Source organism: Oxyura jamaicensis, chromosome 2 (assembly GCF_011077185.1).
Source record: "Oxyura jamaicensis isolate SHBP4307 breed ruddy duck chromosome 2, BPBGC_Ojam_1.0, whole genome shotgun sequence".
Lineage (NCBI taxonomy): Eukaryota > Metazoa > Chordata > Aves > Anseriformes > Anatidae > Oxyura > Oxyura jamaicensis.
Window position 1 is genome coordinate 6,633,029 of NC_048894.1, and position 21,702 is coordinate 6,654,730.

Here is a 21,702-nt window from a genome sequence, read left to right on the forward strand (position 1 = left end):
CAGGAGCCAGGACAGCTCCGCGGTATGCGTGACTGACCCCAGTAGTGAGGGAAAGGAATGTTTTCAAAAGCATATGTTTGTTTTTCCATATTCCAGCCATTCTTTGCTGCTGCGCTTCCACAGACGGCCAAATCCCCTCCAAACGCGAATAACCAGACAGTTATCTGTAAATGCCACATGTTTATTAGTCCATTCTAAAAAGGAATTACAGCATTTTTATCTTGCCGTAGTACAGAATAAATAAGCCATAAAAATAAAAACATGTGGTTAGCTATTTTTGTACTGGGTCTACAAAGAGTTATATCCACAAATAGAAAAATATAAGAACCCTTGTTTATTCATGGCTCAGTGGTTATCAGAAAGGAATGAACCTGGAAAAAGACTGGGAGAAGTACCCTCGACTTCAACTGCTTAGCGACACTGTCAGCAAACCAAGGCCAGGCATAACCGCGTAAGGAGGAAAGATGACAAACCTAGAGCTCTTTCCTGCAGCATGCAATAAATCTTCCTGTTTTGCCTCAAAAACACGTTCGGAGCTCCTTGTAGATAGAAGCAACACCTTTTCCCCATGAGGACAGCCAGGCTGCCCACGGAAGTTGTGCAGCTGTAGATGCGATGCCCGCTGACCAGCTTCCAGCCCCAGCCACGCCGAGGCCCATCCCAGACGCACGTAAGGAGTTTCCCATCTGGGAAATTGCCTGGGGAAAAACAGGTGGTTGGCAGCGTGTGCACCCCTGGCAGCACACACAAGATGCACATGAAGCCACTGATGCTTCCTTTGCTGAACATAATAAAAGATCATAAAAGATAGAGGACGAACCCATGAGCCTGCTGGGAGGAGACCTTGCTGTGCCGTGGCCCAAAAGGTCTGAGGCGTGGATTGGTCTCTCATTTAGCAATTTCATCTCTGTCCTGATACTCTCAACTTCCCAGAGAGGTGTCCAGTCTGCTTTAAACTCCTCCCTGCTAGGCTGTATCCTCCTGCCTTTGTCAGTCTGATCAGCAAAAACATGAGCCAAAGGTAAGCCTTGATAGTTGCACTCAGTCCCACTGCAAGGCACCTTCACTTTCTACATTCAGCGGAACAGAGGGCATGCGAACAGGTGACAGGAACAGGAGGAAACGCTTCTCATTAGATACCAGATAGGCAGAAGAGTGCAATGCCTCTGTGCCAGAGAAAATTGTAAAAAAAACAGTTGTAAATCAAGTCCTTAATTACACACCCAGCACGGAGACATCACCTGCCCCCCCCCCGTAGCCCCTCCTGCCCCCAGTACTGCTGAGCCGAGAGTCAGCTGGAGGGGCGGCCTGACTTGAGTCCATCTGCCAGTCCCAGAGAATCAATCCCGGCTCCTCAAAAGTTCAAGCAAAGCAGTTTCCCATCTCTTCCCAAGTTCTGGGTTACATGGACACAGTGGTGCAGAAAACAAAAGGTTCAGCTTTGGTCACCGATGAGAAGTCCGTTCCAGACAGTCACATTAGTTCAACGGTCTCGTGGTCGCCGTTCTCCTGCTGTACCATACAGCCGACTTTGTTGTTGAAAAGACGAGACAGGCTTCCCTTCTGAGAGCCCCTGCCCTGCGCAGACCTCTCCTTCTTCAAGCGCCGCTTATTTCTCTTGCATATCCCCCGGATGTCCCAAATCCTTAGCGTGCCGTCGTGGGAAGCCGTGTACAGCAACTCGTTGTGGATCTGCAACAACAGGGTCACGCAGCATCAAAGTGTACGGCTCAGAACGAGCACAACCAGAAATCAGAGCGAACGCAGCTTGAACCAATACTTAAGACCCGATAGCTCATTGCAAGAGGCAGTATAAATTATCACGAAAGCTGCTCAAGTGGGATGAGATGTTACCAAGTCAGGCTTCGTTTCTCAGCCACTTCCCAGAGCCATAAAATATAAACAGCAAGAGTTATTTATAACTTAAATCTACCAGAAAAGCAATGGGGAACTAACTTCTTACTGTCAGAGTAGGCTGGAGCTGGGAATTTCTGTGCTGGTTTCATACTGCTGGGTTTGATGCTGAAGCTGAAGGCAGCACCGAAATCAGCACCAGTGGGTGGGTCAGGAATTGCTCTCCTTACCACTTCCCTTCTTCCTCTGCAGTACACAATCTGCACAATTCACCCTCTGAAATCTTTTGTTATTGCAAACCTCCAGAAATGTAACCTCCGTGCCTGCCTGTAGTTTATGTTCCTCATTGCAACATTCTCTCCGTTGGCAGTGTTTCCAGTTGTCCCCCCATCCCCAGAAGAAAGCCATCAGTCTTGTTCATCCTCCCCTTCCCACACCAATTCAGATTAAGGTCACCACTTCTCAGTCCTTTCCCTTCCCGGGATGTTTTGCCCTTGGGAATTAAATTACAAAAAAAGTAGAGGCAAGCTCTGCTCTTGTCAGTGCTGTGAAGTGATTCTTGCAGTTGTTACCCAACTTCACCTGCACCCAGGTGACAGTCTGCTACAAAACCAAACTGCTCACCATCCAAGCATTTGCAGTTTAGGACCAGCTCACCACGTGCTAATGCAGGAAAAACATACAAGGGGAGCATATTCACAGGCATGTACGCTTAGGATCAGCTCCAAAAGGAATTTCATCCCCTCTCATTTTTCTTTCGACCTTCAGCCTGCCAGAAACGCTGACAGAGTCTCTCACGCTCTTCATCAAAATCCTCATCCTGTACTCGGCTTGTACCGAGATCCCAGCGTGGGGAAATGTGGATCTCACAAAGCACCCTGGGATTCAAGCTTTCCCTCCAGGCCTCCTTGCAGCGTAACTAAAACCACGAAACTGGTCTTAGCATTGCCCACAAGGATTACTAACGTCCCCACTTTTATACTGAAACGCCCGTATCCCTTGAGGACAACGTGCGTGCAACTTTTGAAGGGCTTCAATTATCTTCCAGAACATTTTTAACCCAGTAACAGACTCTTCCATTTGTCTGGTGGGAGGTGGACCATATATCAATACAGAGCTGCTCTGCCATCTTCATACCTATAGAAAAATATATGCCGAAGGCAGTGTTTTAGATAGGGTTTATAAGGTTTCGCTTATCCTCACTGGAGTTTTTCTAAAATTGCACGGGGAATGTTTGAGTCTGTTACGCTTCATCTTATCCCAGCACAACGTCACAGAGAGAACAGCCACACCAGCTCATGGAATCAGTGGGGTGAAATCAGAAGTTAAACCCCAGCAGAGAAGCCCCTTCGGTACCTGGATGCAGTTGATGATGAACTTGTGTCCTCGGAAGATCTTCTGCAGGACGCCGCTCCTGGAATTGAAAGCTCTCGCACAGGCATCACCGCTTCCTGTGAACACTGCAAAGCAACCACACGGCGTGGCACGCGGCCAGGCGTGAGCGGCCACATAACGCCAGCTCCCGCCACCTCACAAACCTTCCTAAAGCCAGTTCACAAAGTTCTGGGACGTATGGTCATTTGAGCCTCTTCTCGGGTAGGGCAAGTTCTGATCATTTTCATTTCAGCCCCCTGCGTGCCTGACTTCAGTTGTATTTTTTAAACACTGACCTCCCTCCACACGGCAGCATTTCACTCCATGCTCTCTTCAAATACTTACTTCTGCTTTTTCTTTGCTACAAACATTTCCCTGCCTAAACACACCTCGCTAATTCTAAGCAGGCAATTTACCTCAAGTGTGGTTTCAAGGCTTTCCTCGAAGCCTTCCCTTCGTTTTACCATAGCTATTCCCCATTCTGACCAGATGAATTTGGCCCTAGCTTCATCATTTTACATATTTTCCCCCGTTTTCAACCAGAAGCTTACTATCCATAGCAGGGCTGTCAGTGTTGAAATACCACAGTGAGATCTGTTCTCGGAGGTGAGCAGCAGGTGCAGGCAGCTTTACAAGAAGCTTTACAACCTCTTTCAGCGTGGTAGATTTCTACAGCTAAATCCTGCAGCTTAGGGTCTTTGCAAGCAGCAGAGCCTTTAAGTGAGTCAAGGCCTAGGCTAAAACTGATTCGGTACAGCACAGAAATATTTGAGATTTTGGGCCATAACTCTTCTATTCTAGGTGCTATATATTGCAAATGTGCTGCCAGATTTGTGTTTTTAAACTTAAATTAAGCATGAGGAGGGATTTTGACTGAGGATCAGGTTTCCGCAGGGTATCTTAACATGCTCAGAGAACAATTTCTCAGCTCTTCAGGAGCTTCACGTTAGACCCTGGATTTGCTGCAGCCAGGAAGCGTAAGGCAGCATTGAATATTTAGGCTGTGTACTTAGCATTATTCCCCAAAGGGAGCACATCTGCATGCTTTAAGGGTTAGAAACCCAAAGATTTCTCATCTTTTGGGAGAAGCTGGGCAATGAATTCCTAAACATACGTGAAGAAATTAACACGGTAAATTAACACATGGTAAATTCGGGGCTACGGTAAGAGATGAGAACAGGCCACCTACTGCCACCAGCTTTTCAACTTCAAATTAAACAGCAGGAGGCTGGGTACTTCGGGGTACACCTTCAAGAAACATCTGGATATGGAAGAATCAGCCTCATTTTATGGGGGCCTGCATCACCTCAGTTGCCAACACAATCCTGAAAAAGCACTGACAACAATGCAAAGCACAGAACAAGACTTTTTTTTTTTTTTTTCAATGAACGGAAATCACTTAATACCTACTACGCACACAGGCAGAGAGCAAGAACCAATTAAGAGTTGTTTTCGCTGTGCAGCTGTCAGTTTATTTCAGCCATCAGGAGCCTGCTTTTGACAAACATCCTTTACGTCTTTTGAACTGCCACTCTAGATTTAGGGAGCTTCTCTGCAGCTCCGAGTTTTAAGGCAGAGCTGGTGATGGAACCCAGATTCAGAATTTACATCCGTTTCTATATGCACCTCTGTGAAACAAACAATTAATATATAAAACCAACAATTCGTTTTTATATTTTACTTAAGTTTCACAGTATCTCGGGAGGGTGGGCAGCTTTTAAACGTTCCCTTGGGAATTCTGTGACATTACAAAAATAAACTGAATTAAATTTTAAATGACCATGCACATGCTGCAGGAGAGAACTAACCAAGACAATACCATTAAGTAAATGAAGCTGAGAACAGGCTTTAATATCCCCCGTGCTCTTAATTACAGAAGCGTACTGAGGAAGGCCACTAGAAACGTATTCTGATTATTTTAGGCTTAGTTCTCAGATCTGTCTGGCCTCCCTATGTGATATAAAGCCATTGAGGAAACACACGTAGATTCTTCCTGCCCTCCTTTGACTACATTTTCTTATTTACACTGTGAAATCTTTTTGGCAACAAGCCTGTACTGATCAGGTAGCAAGCAAAAAACCTGAGATCTAACAGAAAATGACCACTTCTCAGCTGAGATTCCATGTTCTTGGGCAGCTGCACATGCGACACACACCGTAACGAAGTTAATTTATCTTCAAGTGTTTTCTCCACGTTTTTGAAAAGCGGAGAATGCACACACACAGTGCCCATCTGTCCCAGGTGAGCAGCTCGAACTTCAAGCTACATTAACGAATATTTGGTGCATATGCCTTTGATCACTTCCTTACACCGTATCTAACAGTCGTCGTTCAATGACAACTGCAGCTACTGTGGAATTGTATTAAAAAAGCACAATCATAGTATATAAATTCATTTTTAGGGGGAAATTTCCTCTTTCAAGAATTAAAATGCATCTGAATTATTCTTCAGTCGCAGCCCTAGCATTTTTCCATGACACGCATTCCACCCTTCAGGTGGAAGGATTCCATTTGCCCTGTTTGACACCTTTAGTTCTTTTGCATTTGATGTAAAACTGAGATTTTTAACTAACTATTCATTTTAACTAACACTATGCACGCTCCTCTCACACTCTCAGGATGTTCCTCACGGGTCTGACTAAGTGCAGCAACAGCACCGCCTGCATTTCGAGAGGCTGTGAGGGAAATGCAGCGATGTGTACGGCAGGGACTGGGCGTGGGGCTGAGGGGGAAGAGAAAGAAAGCTGCAGGGTTGGTGGGGGTGGCCCCAGCTGATTAAACTTCTGTCTGAGCCTGACTTTCTTTAGGATGGTTTTATGGAGTCTGGTCAGAGTTGCATGAAAAGGAGGGTAAGTGCTGAAAAATACAGCTCTGGAGGTCTCACTAATGAAGGAGGCAGCCTCCTGCCTCCTCGGTAAGGATTCCTCGCTGGATCAGGCCACGCACGATTAGCTCAGCACAGTTACCTTGGTTTGGGGTACTCTCAATGAATTCAATGTTTCGGTTTGTATTGGTTTACAGGGTGAAAATAAAACAAGGGAAAAAAGAAAGAACGCTGTTTGCCAGTGTTCTTCCTGGATTAAATTTTCGGGCTCATTTCCCCTGCCCTGTCTGCATCTTTGAGCAATAATAGCAACCTGAGGGTGCAGCGCAGGCTCAGACCCCTTTCCCTTCCGTTTCAGCCTTTTAGCCACCTGCACAAGTTTAAATCAGCAGCAACTAGAGCACAGGGCAGTTCTGGGAGCTGAAATTAACCATAAATTATCAGTAACGATTTTAATGGAGGCTGGTAGTGCTGTGGGTCTACTATTAAAAGGAAGGCCCCCCCAAAAAAGAGCTTACATGTTAAAAATCTAAGTCTACCTATGGGTTTGGTTTCGTGTTAAGTTTCCAAACACAATTAAGAAATCAGTTCCTGGATTCTGAGTGTGGTCAGATATTTGGCCACGTCAAAGAGCCCATTTATCACCATCATGCCAATAATCTCCCAAAAGAGTTATTAAGGCCCAATAGCAACCATTCGCTTGGTCTTGCATGTTGGTTGCATCGCAAGTACAGAAAAAGTGCTGCAACTTTCTGTCCCCAAATAAGCAGCAGAAGCAGACCAACAGACATCACACCGGAGAGACCAAAGCGTGGCTGTACAAACAGCCCCCAGACAGCTCTGGATCCAAGCCGCTTCCCTTCCTAGCAGAAATAAAGCAGCTGCCCCTTCACATGCCGGAAGAGGGAGGTGGAAAATGGAGGGAAGATCTAAGCTTCTCACAGGGAGCAGTGCAGCAAAGTCTGATACTGAACACAAAAACATGCTGGAGCTGAAAAATGTCACAGTTTCACAAGCCTTCGCAGTTACAGTATCCTCTATGAACACTCTTTGATCAAAGACAAACATCCAAAAGGAGACAGGGGATTGCTGAACACAGGAAAGGCAACTTACAGATCCCGGCGTGGTATTTCAAAGTGCTAACGCTGTGCTTGTGAGCCTTGTAGGTTTGGATCCGCTCCCCAGTGTCTACTAACCAGCACTTCACTGTCCTGTCCGTGCTTCCTGAATACAAGTGCCGATTCACCAGCTGAAGGGAAGAGAAAAAAAAACCATCAGCAATAGTCTCTCAGGCCTGCTTGTGAGAGAGCTGCACCGAAGTGACTCATCGGCAGCCACAGCTTCTGGCTGAACAGCCTCAAAAAAAGAAAAAAAACCAACAAACCTGCATGGTAGCCTCTGCAGAGCGTAGCTGACAAGAACATTTAATTAAAACACTTTGTTTTAATTAAAACAAAAACCCCAGAACGATCTCGAGTAACAAAAAAAATGTAAATTAAAAATACATTTCCACCCAACAGAAACCAGAGAGTAACAGGATCGCTCTGCACGAGGTCAACGTTTGGAAGCGCTGACTCTTCCCCGGGTCTTGTACCTTTGTTTCCAGAAGTCTTTTTGGACCATAATCTAAAGATTAAATGATTAACTATTCTCACACGGGTTTCTAAACACCTTCAACCAGATTTTCTTTCAGTGTGAGTGTACAGCAAGCCTGCCTTGGCCGTCATCCCCCACATTGGGTGAGCTCACCGGTGAACGAGGTTGGCTTTTCCTTTCCACGCAGACACGGCAGAGGATGGCAAAGGGAAGTATGCAGGAGGGAAACTGAGACAGTGAGAATGTTACTGACCTGTGCAAGGCTGTGAAACTAGCCGGTACACACCAACCAACTATCCAAACCTCCCAAAGCCTGGCACGTTAAGTAGTAACGCCACCGTGGTTCCCCTCCCCATGCACAGATCAGAAGGCTCAAGCAACTGGCAGACACCTCCAGGAAACCAACTGCAGAACAAATGACCAACAACTGGACGTGGGTCTTGCTCTGAGGTCACTTTTAAGGGGCTGGTTCATCCACCACCTTGCATTATTATAAACCCTCAGTCCCCACTCTTCTTGCGTGTTGTTTCTCCCAGGTTGAAATGTTTTTCGCCCTCGTCCATCTCTGTCCCCACTCCCAAAAGGCGCCGTTCCTGAACGGCATCAGAAGTGAGCGGAGCTTGGCCCAGGGGGCGGTTTGCAGAGCTGAATGTCAGGGGGCTGCGAAACACACGCACTGTTAAAAGCCAGCAGCGCTGTGAAGTGTCACATCCTATTACTTCTCAGCTGTTTTAGCAATGCCATTGATACCACGTCTCCACGAGGGAAGAGAAGGAACGACCGGCTGAGAGCTGTAACAGCCAGCCCGAGGAAGGGAACCTGAGCCTTCATTTCCAGGCTCGACCCGAACAGGCTCGAAGAACATTGTCTGATGACACCTGCTGAATGCGATAGGTTGTTTTGAGCTGAGATCCTGCTGGACTGGTCTTGGCCAGGTCATCACGTTTCTTTTTCAGACATCTTGCGTGCAGCACAGCTTGTACCATAGAACTGGGTATTTCGTCCCCGGACAAGGAAGGCTGCAGCCTTCTCAGCTGTAGCCATCGATATCCAACTTCTTCTGCGAGGGCCAGGAAGTGTTACATGCCTCTGGGCAGCTGTGATGGGCATCAGTGCCTTCAACTGCCCAAAGAATATACAAAACCAGCTGGGATGCTCTCTGAAAAGAGCAAGACAGAGGCACCAGCCCAATCTGACCCGTCTCAAAGCAGTGTTTTCTCTCCACAGCTTGCTTTCAGAGCTTGTATCCAAAATGTGGTTATCCCCAGCACAGACGCAGCCTACGGGGGGCATTTAACCCAGGTCCCGATGGACTACATAGCATGCTGACTTCTTCACCAGCAGGCAAGACCGTGCTGTAGCTTTGGTGGGAGCCAGGCCTCCCCGGTGCCACGACTGGCACCTCATTTTGTGTCTGGGCATCTGGGTGTGCTCATTTTCAGCAAATACTTGTGTGCTTACAACCCCCGTCACAAACTACCAGGCCCTTTCCTTCCCCCCATCCCAAAAGGCCCCCAAACCCATACCCGATTCCCTATCCCCAGCCCTATTCTTAGTGAAGAATTTAACTTCCTTATGACTTAAAAGGAAAAATGTACAATTTCACCCAACGGATTTTCCGAATATACCCCAGCCTGTCAAGTATTGATTTCAAAACGATCAGGAGAAAGAGTTACACATCCTAATCTGCGAGTGCCTGGAGAAGCAGCGATATCTTCAGAGCTGTATTTCCCCTGGCTGCCTTTTAAGCCCTTTGTTCCCGTTGGCTAAGAGCCCGACAAGGTTCCGGACGAAGCCAAGCGTGGCAAGGCAAGGCCACCTGTGGCAGAGCAGAGAGCACATGAGGGATTCGCAGCTCGGATACTAACAAGCTGAGCGGGCATTTCAAACCCAAAGAGCTTCAAAAGAATAAATAAAAAAAAAAGCTGATGACAATCAGATGCCCGGTTTTAAAGCCTGAGCCAGACAGAGGGGGGAAAAAGAAATCACCGCGTTGATATCTGTAATTCTGGACTGTTTGTTTTTCCTCATTACTTTGAGGCACTTTGCTTTGCACCAGATGCAAGCCAGACACCAGAAGGAAGGAAATTCAGCTTAGTCCTTAGGCCGAAGTCCTGGAGGTGTGCTGCTCCATGAAGTTCAGTTGCTGGCCTTTAAGCTGCAAAGATACAGCAGTGGCGAAGTACAGGTTGCAAACACCAAAGCTGTTACAGGTTTTACTTTAGAAATTCTTATTTTATGCATCCCTGCTGGTGGTGACAGCCCCGAGACACGCCACAAACAGCAAACCAAGGGCTGGGCTCTCAAGGCAGTCCCAACCCTATTGCTCCACAGGCTTGGCTGAATTGAATCCTTGCAGCAGCTTAAGGCAATTTCCACCTGTATGAATGCCAACAGCACAGCAGCAGAATTCTTTAGCAGGTATTTCAACCCGCAGCTTACAGGAACCGACTTTGCTCTCCCCATCGTGTCCCCCTGAATTGTGTGAGACACAATTTAGCCCCCGTCCAAGGAGAGGCAACAAGCTCACGGGTCAGATTTGGGCACGTCCTCTTTCCGAAGACCAGGGTGCTCAGACCGGCTGCCAGGAACTTGAGCTCACGTCGACCCCGCTTCCCACTGCCAGCTTTTCCTCTTCGTGGGGGTCGGCGTTCCTACAACCTGTCAGCTGGGTCTTCTGTTCACAGCTGCCTCGAAGTCAGAAATCACCAACTTGGAGCAGCCTCAAGTTGCAACTATGCGAGCCTTCAGCTGAGTTAGACTTTCAGGATCCCATTCAAACCACATTCATTTTAATGAGCTAAAGAACTCCCCGTGGGCAAGGGATTGGGTTTGGGTTTTGTTTTTTTTTGTTTTTTTTTTGAACTGAGAATCCATCTAGAGTGAGCTCTCTGGTCTGGCTGTTAAAGAGCGTCTTTCGACTTCTTCAGTGCAAAGCAATGGTCCTAGAAACACGTCCCTTTTCTAAAGGACGCCCTTTTCAGATCCCCCTAATTCCTATCTTCACCCTCTGATGAATTATGCAACGAATTACAAAACCTACGCGCACTTCATTCAGTTGCTGTGACAAGGAAAACAATGCTGTCCCCGTGCTCACAACAGCTAAGCGTACACACGGAGTTCAGGCAACGGCTTTGCTCAAAGCATTCTTTTCTCCTAGCCAGCTCTAAGAGACAACAGAAGGGAATGTTCCCAACACAGGATCTCTTGCAGGAAAACCAGAAGCAAGCCCTTGCCCGCTCTCATTCATTTAAAACTCCTTTTGCAATCCTCATCCTCGTAAGAACGTTCGTTGTAGCATCCAAGCTAAATACCAGGCTGGATCGTTTTCTTTCTGCCAGCTTCTGGCAGCACAACTTTTACAAATACTCGGCCTGAACAATCAGCAAATGACAAAGCAATCCTTGTGACAGCTTTGCAAAACCGCTTTGGAGGCATTTAGAACAACACACACGAGGAAATATTTAGGCCAGGGTTACTGCAGACGCTCATGTTAAGGAAAAGCAAAATTGATTATTAATTATAAATATCAGCCTTCAGCGGGGCTCTGAAATTTTTGAGGGGAAGAAGAGGAATGAGCTGCATGATTCCTCTCAGCCCATCCTTGCTTCTTCCCCGTTGCTTCCTACAAAACCTCGCCGCTGGCTCTCGGACGGAGAGGGAGCACGCAGAACAGCTGCTGGCCCTCGCCTGCCAAGCTCTCGACGCGCTGCGGGAGAGCGGGGAGCGGAGCTCTGGCTGCCGCGCTGCCGGTTACCTCGCCTGACTGCCTGAGCGGAGGAGCAGGGCTGATCCAGGAAGTCTTCTGGGAAAACGTTGTCAGTCAAAGCAAGAGGAGTGGCAGGAGAGGAAGCTGGTACCTGCAGCAGAACGATGCGGGGGGCACAGCACATGCAGGACTTTCAGCTGGGACAGGACAAGGCACGGGAAGATGGGAACAGCTCGCTCTCTTCACTCCATCCTCCAGGATCATCAAGGAGAGGGGAAAAAGGAGAGCTAAAAGCTCATGAGAGCTTTTTCTCCTGCTGTGCTAGTTTAGAATACTCAGGCTCCTCTAATCGATGCACCTAAAGGATCTCAGAGCAACTGAGGAACATTCAAAATCCAGACGTGCCCATGGCATCACGTCTCTGCTCTCCATACAGCAGCTGTGCAGGAAGCAAGGTGGAAAACACAAGCGTGCTTTGTGGTATCTGCCCAGAAGGGCTCCTCCAAGAAGCTCCACTCACACTACAGAAAGGCTACTGGTATTTACTGAAAGCCATGGAAACAGCCCAGACCTAATTTCAGCAGTTCAGAGCATCCCGGGGCACTCCTGGTAATGACAGTGCATTTTAAAGTTGGGGAAAAACGCGGTCTCGATATCCAAACTTTCCCTGTCTTCTGGCCAAAGTCATTTTCGCAAACTTTTTGAAAGGTCAGCCTCCCTTCGGAACCTTTATTTGCAAAAATAAAATGAAAATAAGTTCTTTTTGCCCCATCAGTCTCTTCACACTAGCATTTACCAGCCGGCGAGGAGGTAACAACCACCTTTAATTGCTGGTACCAGCTCTGCTCCTCCAGGACAGGGGAGTAAAAATCTGGTGTAATTAGCAGCTCACTCTTCTACCCCGAAGAAACCGAATTACTGCCAACAATTAAAACTGCTGGCTACCGGGAGTGACTCGCAACTACCTCCCAGCCCTTCCTGGCCCACTGGTTGAAAAATGCTACCCTAACTCACTGACAGATTGCAACGCTGACACAAAAAAGCCCTGGGCAAAGAAGGCTCCAAAAGCTTCGGGAGAACAAAAAGTCACTAGAACAAAGAGCAAAGCAAACAAACAACAAGAAAAAAATGAATAAAATAAAAAAATAAAACACACACACCTCTGTTCAGGAAGTTTCCCTTCTGTTGTACCACCTTTGTATGGATTCTGGTGACTGACCCCTTTACAAAAGACTGAAAATCCCATGTGGGCTGCACAGAGAGGCAGCCAAGTGGAACAGAAGGGCTCGTGTTGAACCCAGTACGAAAGAGGAAGGAATTAGGAAAGATCGACGGGCTGAAGCTATTCAACAGCGACTGTTTAAGCCGGGGTAGGGTTTAGAGGCCTTAAAACTGAAGGCTCTCTGTGGGGCAGCGTGTACCCAGCGTGTACCCAGCTCTTCCAACCGGCGATCGGAGCGGCTCCCAGTTACTCACAGCTCCGGGAAGAGGATTTGGCCAGGAGCGCTGCCAGCACAGCCTTGGCAGCAGCAGCCCTCGTCTACCCTGAATTGTTCAGGTTTTCCAAGTAGATCTGTTGGGTTTGCCCTTTCTTCTCTCCTACGAGAAGCTGTGTTTGTTTAAAGCCATTGTTTAACTCCGTGCTCACAAGCAGAGGAGCGCTGCTCATTCTTGAGCATTCAAAGAGCGTAATTGAATTTCCCAGGCTTCTGGGAGAGGGTCAAGCCAGTTTTGTCTAACAATTTTAGCAAGAGCCCAATTAAATTACAGCAAGCTCTGTCGTTGCCAATCTGTGCCTGGGCAGCAATTAAACAGCAAAACATAGCGTGACACTAGGAACGGCAACAGATTTACTTGAGCATCCTCAAAATACATTACCACGGTATCTCCAGACCAAGCTGTAACACCCAAGCAAGACAAACATTGCTCCAGGGCATCACAATTTAGTTCTTTTTTCCTTTCTAAGACTGAAGGAAAACAGGATTCCTTCAGCACCATTGGGTTTTCAGTCCCTTAGTGTCGGCTGTGACCATCTTCTTCAGAAACAAAGGCAACTTTTATGAAACAGTGATTAAAAACAGCTACTGCAGCCTCCCTAAAGGAAAAGCTGGTGGGGCCACAAACAAGAAGAGTGGTAAGAAAACTATTGCCTGATGGAAGTTAATATGACGCATCTACTCAAAAACATTTAGGTTTCCTAACCTGAAATTAAGGTACAGACCATCATTCACCTCCTTTAAACACTCCATCAGTATTTTCTGGTGAATAGCGAGCGGACTTTACAGGACAAGTACTTGTTCCGTGGTTCCCCTTTTCCTTCTTTACCTCCTTAACCCCCTTCCCTCCCCTCCAACATTAAGAAACTTGGCAACATTCACCAGACAAATACTGCAAACAGAAAAATAAGGTATAGTTTTTCAAGTCACATTAAACTTTTTCCCCCTCTTTCCCTCACTATTTCTCTCCCCCGAGCTCTATTTCTCTTTTCCATTTTCCTTGCCCATTCTCCTGTTTGGCCATCTCTTTCTCAGAATATGTTCACATGGCTTTAAAAGCAGGATTTCATTCAGCTTTACGCTCTCCTATTATCTCTTGCCCATAATTTTGGGTTGTTTTTTGGTGTTTTGTCCTTTTTTGGGGGGGAAAGTGTCTGATTTACTCTGATTCTTACCCTCCCCTTTTTAAGTTATCCATCCCTGTGTCTGGGGGACGGGGCTCAGGTTAAGTTTCTTCAAAGCCTGGTGAACACAGGACCCTACACAACCCTACTCAGAAGAACAGCGCTCCTTGCTAACCTCACACAAATTTCAAGACCTAGGAAGGTTTGAATAAATTCTGAGGTAGAAGTTAAACCAAGACAGCCACTAGAAGCTAAGAGGACACTGTAACATGTTTCAGAGAAAGAAGAGTTGTTCCAAGACCACAGAGCACGATTATTTTGTTAATTCATGAATGTTTTACACTCACCATTTATAACCTGTCTCAGAAGAGCTTCTTTGTAAATGAAAAAGGCAATTGAGGCCCACACAGTTAGGATATGAACACCCACTTCGAATGGCTCTTGGCAAGGCCTCCATTCTTACCTCTAGACAAATTATGGATCCTTGATGCTCTTTGAACACTTTCAACTGCTCACCAGTGACAATATTCCACGTTCGAATGGTGTAATCCGTGCTGCCAGAAAACAGCTCCCTGTTTGGTGCGTCAAGTATAAGGCATAAGACAGCCCCAGTGTGTCCCAGCAGAGTCTGGTAACAGCGCCCGCTGGACACCCACCAGACCTTAACAGTGCAGTCCGTGCTACCTGTCACCAGGAGGTCTCTGCTCACTTTCTCCTCCTCTTCCTCCTCCTCCTCCTCCTCTTCGAGGACATCCTTGGAGGAGTAGTGAGCTAGAGTCAGGACACAGTTCCGATGGCCCCGGAATTCCTGGATTTGTTTCTCCTTGTCCACACTCCAGCAGCGGGCTGTCCTGTCATAGGAGCCACTGAAGAGATAGTCTTTGGCAACCAGGATCCTATAAAAAAATTACATTTATATGTATTAACACTATCAGTCTTTTGACATAATCTTATTTTTTTTCACAATTTTAGTTCTAAGCACACTGGGGGCGGGTAGTGTTGTGGTTTTTCCTGTCTGTTTCTGTAGTTGGCGGTGGGTTTTTGTTTTTACAAGCAAAATCATTTTTCTTGATAAGTGTGTATTAGTATTTCTTTACAAATAATTACTTATAAACTGACCTACAAATACAAAATACATTCCAAGAACCTGAACTGTACCTAACGGTTTAGAAATACAAACATATTTCCATCAACAGATAGAGAGTGCAGAAGAAAAAAAAAGCACAGCTAATTTCTCATAGTGCAGGATCTTAAAAAGGGTAGAGCAAGAGCACCCCACTTCTAACAGGGCTAAAGAGCAAACCAGAGACTGCAGCTCAAGAATTCAGCTCACTGGGCCTCCGCAATAACGAGCTGTAGCTGCACAAACACGTAACGGATAACAGAACAATCTCTGCGGTTCACATTTCCCAACTGGAGATAGGGAACATTATAACCTATCTCCTTTGTCAGCTGAGTTTGGTCCTCTGGAACCTTTCAAACTGGCAACAAAGACTTATGAATAGGGAACACATTTCCCATTTGCTGATTCAAGCAAAATCAGGCCAGTGCCAAAACACAGACAGAGCCAGCCCTCCTATTTACAGGATCCAGCTACACATTGTATGTGTTTTGTGTTCGGTAAAGGACAAAAAAACACACATTAAAAAAAAAAATAAATCTTTGACTGCTCTGTTTGTGATTAATTAAAACCATCCCATCTATTAAGAGGCACTTTACAATGGGCCGATCAGTCATGCACAATCAGTTTAATACTCAACTTCATTTGCACGAGCAGGAAGAGTAACCGCAGAAACAGCCCTGACTTTATCCCTCTCAGTGACTCAAAGGCTTGACGTGATGTTTTTACATCTATTTATCAGAAGCATCTGCTATCAATTGAATAATTTCTTGTGGAATTTCATTCCTAGCACTGGATTCAATTCCCCTGCTGTGTGCCTTTCATTTCTCTCCTATCTGCTGTCTCTGGATGTGTCAGCACTGTTGCTAGGAAAACGAGTCATTACAGCACAGAACACGTGTAGCTTGCACTCAAAGGTTTACACAACCTATTTTATTAGTGCGGTAATGGAAAGTTGCAGTAAAACAACACAAGTGCTAACAGATTACAGGAACACAATGGAAGAACTCCGTGGAACCAACCTGTTAACAATTGAGGTGTGTCCTCGGTAAATGGCCAGGCACTGGCCTGTCACCACATCCCACTTCCGAATGGTATGGTCGGCGCTGCACGTGAAGGCAGCCTCGTTTTCTAAGTGGCAGAAGGTGATGTAGCTTTCATGTCCTAGAAACAAGAGCAGAGGGACAGACATTCAATCACAGCGCACGCAGGCAGGGCAGACTAGGTGTGCTCTTCAGCTTAACTAAAAGTACAACAAACAAACAGACTGAAGCCCTAGTTTTAAGTGCACAACCATGTTCTTCACATTTAAGGATTTGTGTAAAACACGATGTGTTTAATTAACAGTAGAAAACTCCGCTTCATTGTTATAACCTTCAAGTGAAAGAGTAAAACAGTACAGTTCCACCCACCAGGCAGCTCATATCATTGTATAAAAGCATAATGAGCTGAATTAGTATCAGTATAATAAAATTTAGATTACTGGAGTTTAAAACTCATTTTAAAAAGGGGGGTGGGGGCTGTTTGTTTGTTTTAAATAAAAAATGGTTTGGCGTTCTTCTTCTGGTCAGGAAAAAAAGGCTGCATTTCAACCCAGCCCATTGTCAGGACACAAACAGCAATCCTAAACTAAAGCACGGAACTGTGAAAAAAGGAAGAGACATGAGCCTTACCAGCAACTTTAGTTTCACTGTCCAAGCAGAATGAAACGCAAACAAACAAACATAACTAATAAAAAGTCAACCAGTAGTTTCCCCATTAGGACTAATAACATGAGTGAAAACACAGTTTTCCAAACATCAGTGTACTTTTAGGAAACGGCACAGAAAGAAAGAGCAGAATTTTTTATACAGTAATCAGAGTATGTTGGGAATTTACTGTTACAATAGACAAAACTGCTACACTAAAATTTCATGCTGAAAAATACGGTAATGCTAGTGAAGAGGAATCTATATTGCAACCCGAGGCTTCTGTTGCTGTTCAGGAAGATGTGCCATTGTTTTATATTGTTTTATGAAACGTTACTGCATTTAAAACCACCTTAGGATTTAGGGCCCAGCTTTGTCCAAGTTCTCGTGTGTGAAATATTGTCACCTATCTAGGTAACTGATGAGAGAGTTACCTAGATTTTACCTCTAACACTTTTTCATATTTACACAGACTAAGTTTTCAGACCAGAACTGTTTCTTCTGAAGTGTCACAAGAGAGCCCCAGACTTTGGCTGTAGCCAGGAGGCCTTACTGTGATTTAGGAAAGACAAAAATATAAAAAAGACAACTGTGAGTGAAGGGAGAGAAGCAGACAAAGACACTAGAAAAACAGAATCATGTTGTACAAACAGGATACTAAAGAACTGCGGGAAAGCCGACTGCTCAGTAAAACACTTAGGTTCGCTGACTGCAAAAATGTGATTTTGTTAAAATTCCTGTACTTCAAGAGCCTTTTAGTAATCAGCAAATCAGAATCCACATTACAAACACACAGTCTTGTTTTCTCTTAAGCAAATTCACCAGATGTCAAAAATTAAACAGGCCTGTAAGTAGGACTGTAAGTAAACTATGCCCATCCTCATATTACTCAAAAACTTTGTGCAAAGCAGCTTAAACAGGGCAGGTTTCAACCACTGGCATTTTTCTTGCAGCAGCTTCTAATCCTGCTCTTAGAAGATCAGAACAGCATTTTGGTTACTGAAATAAAGTCTGCCAGTCAGATTTTAACCATCGATACTACTTGAGCCACACAAAGGATGTCAAAACCCCCTGCGACAGACAAGGTCTGGTGATGATCTGGTCAAAAACAGCCACCACAGAAGTCTGTCAGTCACATTGTGGTGGAAGCTTGAAGCTGTGCTACAGATACAGGTTGATTGGTAATTACAGCTTTTATAATATGAATTTACACAAAAATTGTGTGAGTGCATGGATATAAAATACATACAGTTATCTGATTCAACTGCCAGTTCACAAACCATCTACCCGACCTTCTTTAAAGTTTACCCCCAAAACTTGTCGTTCACAGGCCAGATTCTGAATATTATCCAATATACTCATCTTTCTAGCCAAAAGTTAATTAGTGCTTTAAATGGATTTCTGATCCTTTAAAGCAAATGCAGTGACTTTTCCAGGAGGCAGACCTATGGCAGGATGTGGGGGAAAAGACAATACTCTATCATTAAAAACAAGCAGACAAACTGACAAAAAAAATCCAAACAATGTTTATTTTTGGAAGAAAAAAAAGGATCAGAAATTCCAAATGTAAGAGCTTCCTTTTTTTTTCCCTGTTTTAAGAGAAAAAGAACACAAGTGAGTGAGAATACAAACACAATCTTTGGTCCACAGTGTGACCCCTGCATGACTGTGTGTTCTGCAGAGCTTTTCCTTTCTTTTTAATTATTCAGATGTTAAGTCTAAGGGTAATAAATGTTGTTAATAATGCAAAAACAATTTAGAATGAAAAAGCCCATCAATTAACATTTGTGTTTCAAATGTAAAGTTCTGTGAGGAAAAAAATGTTTATTAAAGTTTCTTTCCAGAAACTTTAGTTTCTGGGTCAAAAGCTTCTAAATAAAGATCATCTGAGAAATGAGATGATTAAAAGGACCAAAAAAAATAGAGAGACAGTAATAAGAGGTCAAGATTTCGTCAGGTTGTAAAACAGAATGCTTCTGGAAAGAGACAGAAGTTAAACTGCTGTGTTCCACACCCTGAGACAAAAGGTTCCATGCCTTCAGTAGTACTGTGCTGGTAACCTGTTTTGGGTTGAAAGAGCTTCTGCTTAACATTACTGCAACCAACCCTTAGAAAAGCACAGAACAAAACAAGCATGATTTTGGCTGCACAGCAGGCAGCAGGGACTGAAAGAGACCAGAACACACTGTGTGGCCTGTCCCAGGCTCCAGTCTCGAAAAGCAGGCTAAAAGCAACCGCCGTACCTTGGAAGTGGCCGTGGCACTGGCTGTCGGCTGTGCTCCAGAGCCGCGCGGTGCCATCCTCGCTCCCCGTGAGCAGGCGCTGCCCATCGGGGCTGAGGCTCAGCCAGTTGATGCCTCCTTGGTGATCTGCGCAGACCTTCACGGCGGAGCCACTGTTCCCCATCCCGGCGAAGGCAGCAGAGGCTCGGGATCAGCTCATGGGCACTGGGCAGCCCCCTGGCACTGCCGTGGGCCTCCAGCTGTCTCCCACCGACCGACTTCAGCCATTACCTCGACTCCGAAAAAAATCAGCTGGGTAGTCCTGACTCCTGTACGGGGACACAGAGCGGGGAGATAAGGACGTGCGGAATCCCATAACCTCCCCCATGGACACATCGCTGCCTCAAGCAGGATGCTGTCAGGCTCTCGAGCACCCCTTTCTCCACAGAAAGCCCTACCTGTGGAAGATGGCTTTCCAACCACTCGTGCACCTACTCTGTGGGCATCCAAGCCCCTGGGAGAGGACCAAGCCCTCCCAGCCCTGCCATGTGGGCACCTGGAGCCCTGTGCTGAGACAGTGGGGCACTCTTCTTCTTTATAAAACACCTCAAGCCTGAAGAGGAGACGCCTCCAAGCGGGGGGGGGGAACCAAACCCCATGCAGCCCCCAGCACCTACAGGCGCCACCTGTCCCCCACCCCCTCGTCACCCCCAGCTCCACGGCCACCACGAGCTCCCCTCAGAGACCCCCCAGCCCTCCTCGCCATCCCTCCCACACGACCCCCCGGGCTCGGCTCTTTGCGAGGGGAACGGAGCCGGGGGGGGGGGGAGGGGGGACGGACACTCAGCTCCGGCAGGACGATCCGCTCTCACCCTGCAGCGGGAAGGGGGCTCCCCCTCCCCCGGCTCCGGCTGTTTTTTTTTTGAGGGGGTCAAAGGGGAAAAAACAACGGAGGCACTGCCCGGGGGGGGGAGGGGGGAAGAGGGAAGGGCTCCCCCGGCGCCCCGCCGCCGCCGTGCCCCCCTCAGGCCACCCCGGGGTGGGTCCCCGGCGCCGGCTCTCCCTCCATGTTAGAGCCGCTTCCCCCCGGGCGGGAACCGCGGCCTCTCCCCGGCCCAGTGCCGCTTCCTCGGAGCTCCCTCTTTGTGCTCCCGGCACGGCAGCCCCCTTTTTTTTCAAGAAAAAGAGGCACCCCCCTAAAAAAGGCGCCCCAAAGCCCCATCCCAGCCTCCACCCGGGGCTCAAGCCGCCCCTTACCTCTCCTTCCAGTCACCCGGCGCCGAGGGGGAAGAGTCGCCGGGGCGGGAGGGTCGTTCCCAGCTGGGACCCTGTAATGACCGCCCTAAAACCCAACGGATCCGACAGCCACCCCGACCGCACACACCCGCCGAGTCCCCGGGCTCGTCCTCGGGGGGAGGCAGCGCTTCCTGCGGCACGTTTCGCCCCCTCAGGCTGCCTCCCGGCTCCGCGGCGCGGCTGCGCCATTCCCCCCGCCTCAGGGCGACCCCCGGGGGGCAGCGGCCCCGCCGCGGGCTCCCCGAAGGGCGGCCGCGGTTCTTTTCCTCCTTCCCCTTCCGAACGGCTCCAGCCCTCGGCTCCCTCAGCCCCCCTGTCCCCCTCCCCGTGCTGCCGAGCCGGGGGCTGGCTTTGAGGGAAGCCATCGCCTTTTGTTCCTCCTCTCGCCCCCCCGCCCCCCCTCGCCTTCCCCGAGGACCAGCTGAGGTTGGGCTTCTCCTCACGGGAGCCCCAATCATCCACATCTTCCTCGGAACTTTTGGGGCTGTTTCTCATTTAATACGATCCCTCGTCCTCTCTGCCCCATGGGCATGCCAGGCTGGTGGCAGAGCCCCTGGCTTCATCCAGCCTCAATGAGGGATGTGGGGTGGTGGGTTGGGAATGCTACAAAATGGGGCCCCACAGTGTCAGGAGCAATACAAAATAAAGATACGCATGGTCCCATCCCACCACAAGGTAATTAAATATATAAAAGATAAGCCCATCAGATGGAGATGCCCCCAGCAAGGCAGTGGTGGGGATCAGACACAGATCCTGTTGCCCAAACTATTCAACTATGAAATGGGCAGCTGAGGAACCCGTGCTGCTAAAAGCACACCTGCCACCTAGGGTATGTAGCAAAACCCACTTTTCTTGTCTCCCACTCCATTAAATCAGAGAAGCACCTTTTCATGTCAAGTCACCAGCCCTGAAATGGGCCTGCCGGCTCCATTTCAGGCTGTCGTGTTCAATCTAGAGGTTCACCAGACATGGAACAAGACAGCGGCCCCGCTCCTGCATGATGTATTTCAGTGCGTGGGCTGTACAGAAATGCATGCATTAAATGGATACTTAATGGGATATTTTATTTTGCACAGCGCATTCTGGCAGACATGGAACAGAGCTAATATGTCCCGCCCAACACCAACACGAGATGGTCCTGATTCTGCTGCCGGCTGTGACCACACAACCACGGGGAGGCTCACTGGAGATGCAGCTGCAAATTTGAGTTTTGTGTGGCACGTTGTCGCTGGCCAGCCCTTTTCTGAAGGCAAGCCCTTCTGCACCATCCCTAGGATGAACGCAGTGCGCTCAAGAAAGTAGCCAGTAACTTTTGGTGTGAGACATGAGCACTGAATTTCTTCCCTCCTGGATTTCTTCCCTCTGAAAATCACATTATCCGTGGAAAGATTTTTTTTTTT

General features: G+C 47.3%; 1 protein-coding gene and 2 long non-coding RNA genes across 3 annotated transcripts in view; 1 reads left to right on the forward strand and 2 right to left on the reverse strand.

Annotated features, from left to right (window-relative positions):
- Nucleotides 1-160: 160 nt before the first annotated feature.
- On the reverse strand, nucleotides 161-20,667 carry WDR86 (WD repeat domain 86). Its single transcript, XM_035317565.1, has 7 exons — nucleotides 20,264-20,667; nucleotides 19,028-19,335; nucleotides 16,119-16,260; nucleotides 14,440-14,872; nucleotides 7,165-7,300; nucleotides 3,211-3,314; nucleotides 161-1,692 (listed from the first exon to the last, which is right to left on the reverse strand). The coding sequence occupies exons 2-7, from the start codon at nucleotides 19,188-19,190 to the stop codon at nucleotides 1,474-1,476; spliced, it is 1,197 nt and encodes a 398-aa protein (XP_035173456.1). The 5' UTR covers nucleotides 19,191-19,335; nucleotides 20,264-20,667; the 3' UTR covers nucleotides 161-1,473.
- LOC118161870 lies at nucleotides 7,930-14,317 on the reverse strand. Its single transcript, XR_004748198.1, has 3 exons — nucleotides 12,833-14,317; nucleotides 9,847-9,851; nucleotides 7,930-7,940 (listed from the first exon to the last, which is right to left on the reverse strand). It is a non-coding gene; the product is annotated as an uncharacterized LOC118161870 (long non-coding RNA).
- LOC118161871 overlaps nucleotides 8,021-21,702 on the forward strand; it is a 19,945-nt gene continuing 6,263 nt past the window's right edge. The window contains exons 1-2 of the long non-coding RNA XR_004748199.1: nucleotides 8,021-8,150; nucleotides 17,167-17,171. This is a non-coding gene — a long non-coding RNA (uncharacterized LOC118161871). The remainder of the gene's footprint in view (nucleotides 8,151-17,166; nucleotides 17,172-21,702) is intronic.

What these genes read in the sequence shown, in the direction of transcription:
- WDR86 (XM_035317565.1), bottom strand. Translation starts at nt 19,190, where the DNA reads ATGGGGAACAGTGGCTCCGCCGTGAAGGTCTGCGCAGATCACCAAGGA. An exon ending in GATCCATAATTTGTCTAGAG is followed by an intron (nt 7,301 to 14,439) that starts GTAAGAATGGAG and finishes TCTTCCCTTCAG; the next exon opens with CTGGTGAATCGGCACTTGTA. An exon ending in TCATCATCAACTGCATCCAG is followed by an intron (nt 1,693 to 3,210) that starts GTACCGAAGGGG and finishes CTGTTGTTGCAG; the next exon opens with ATCCACAACGAGTTGCTGTA.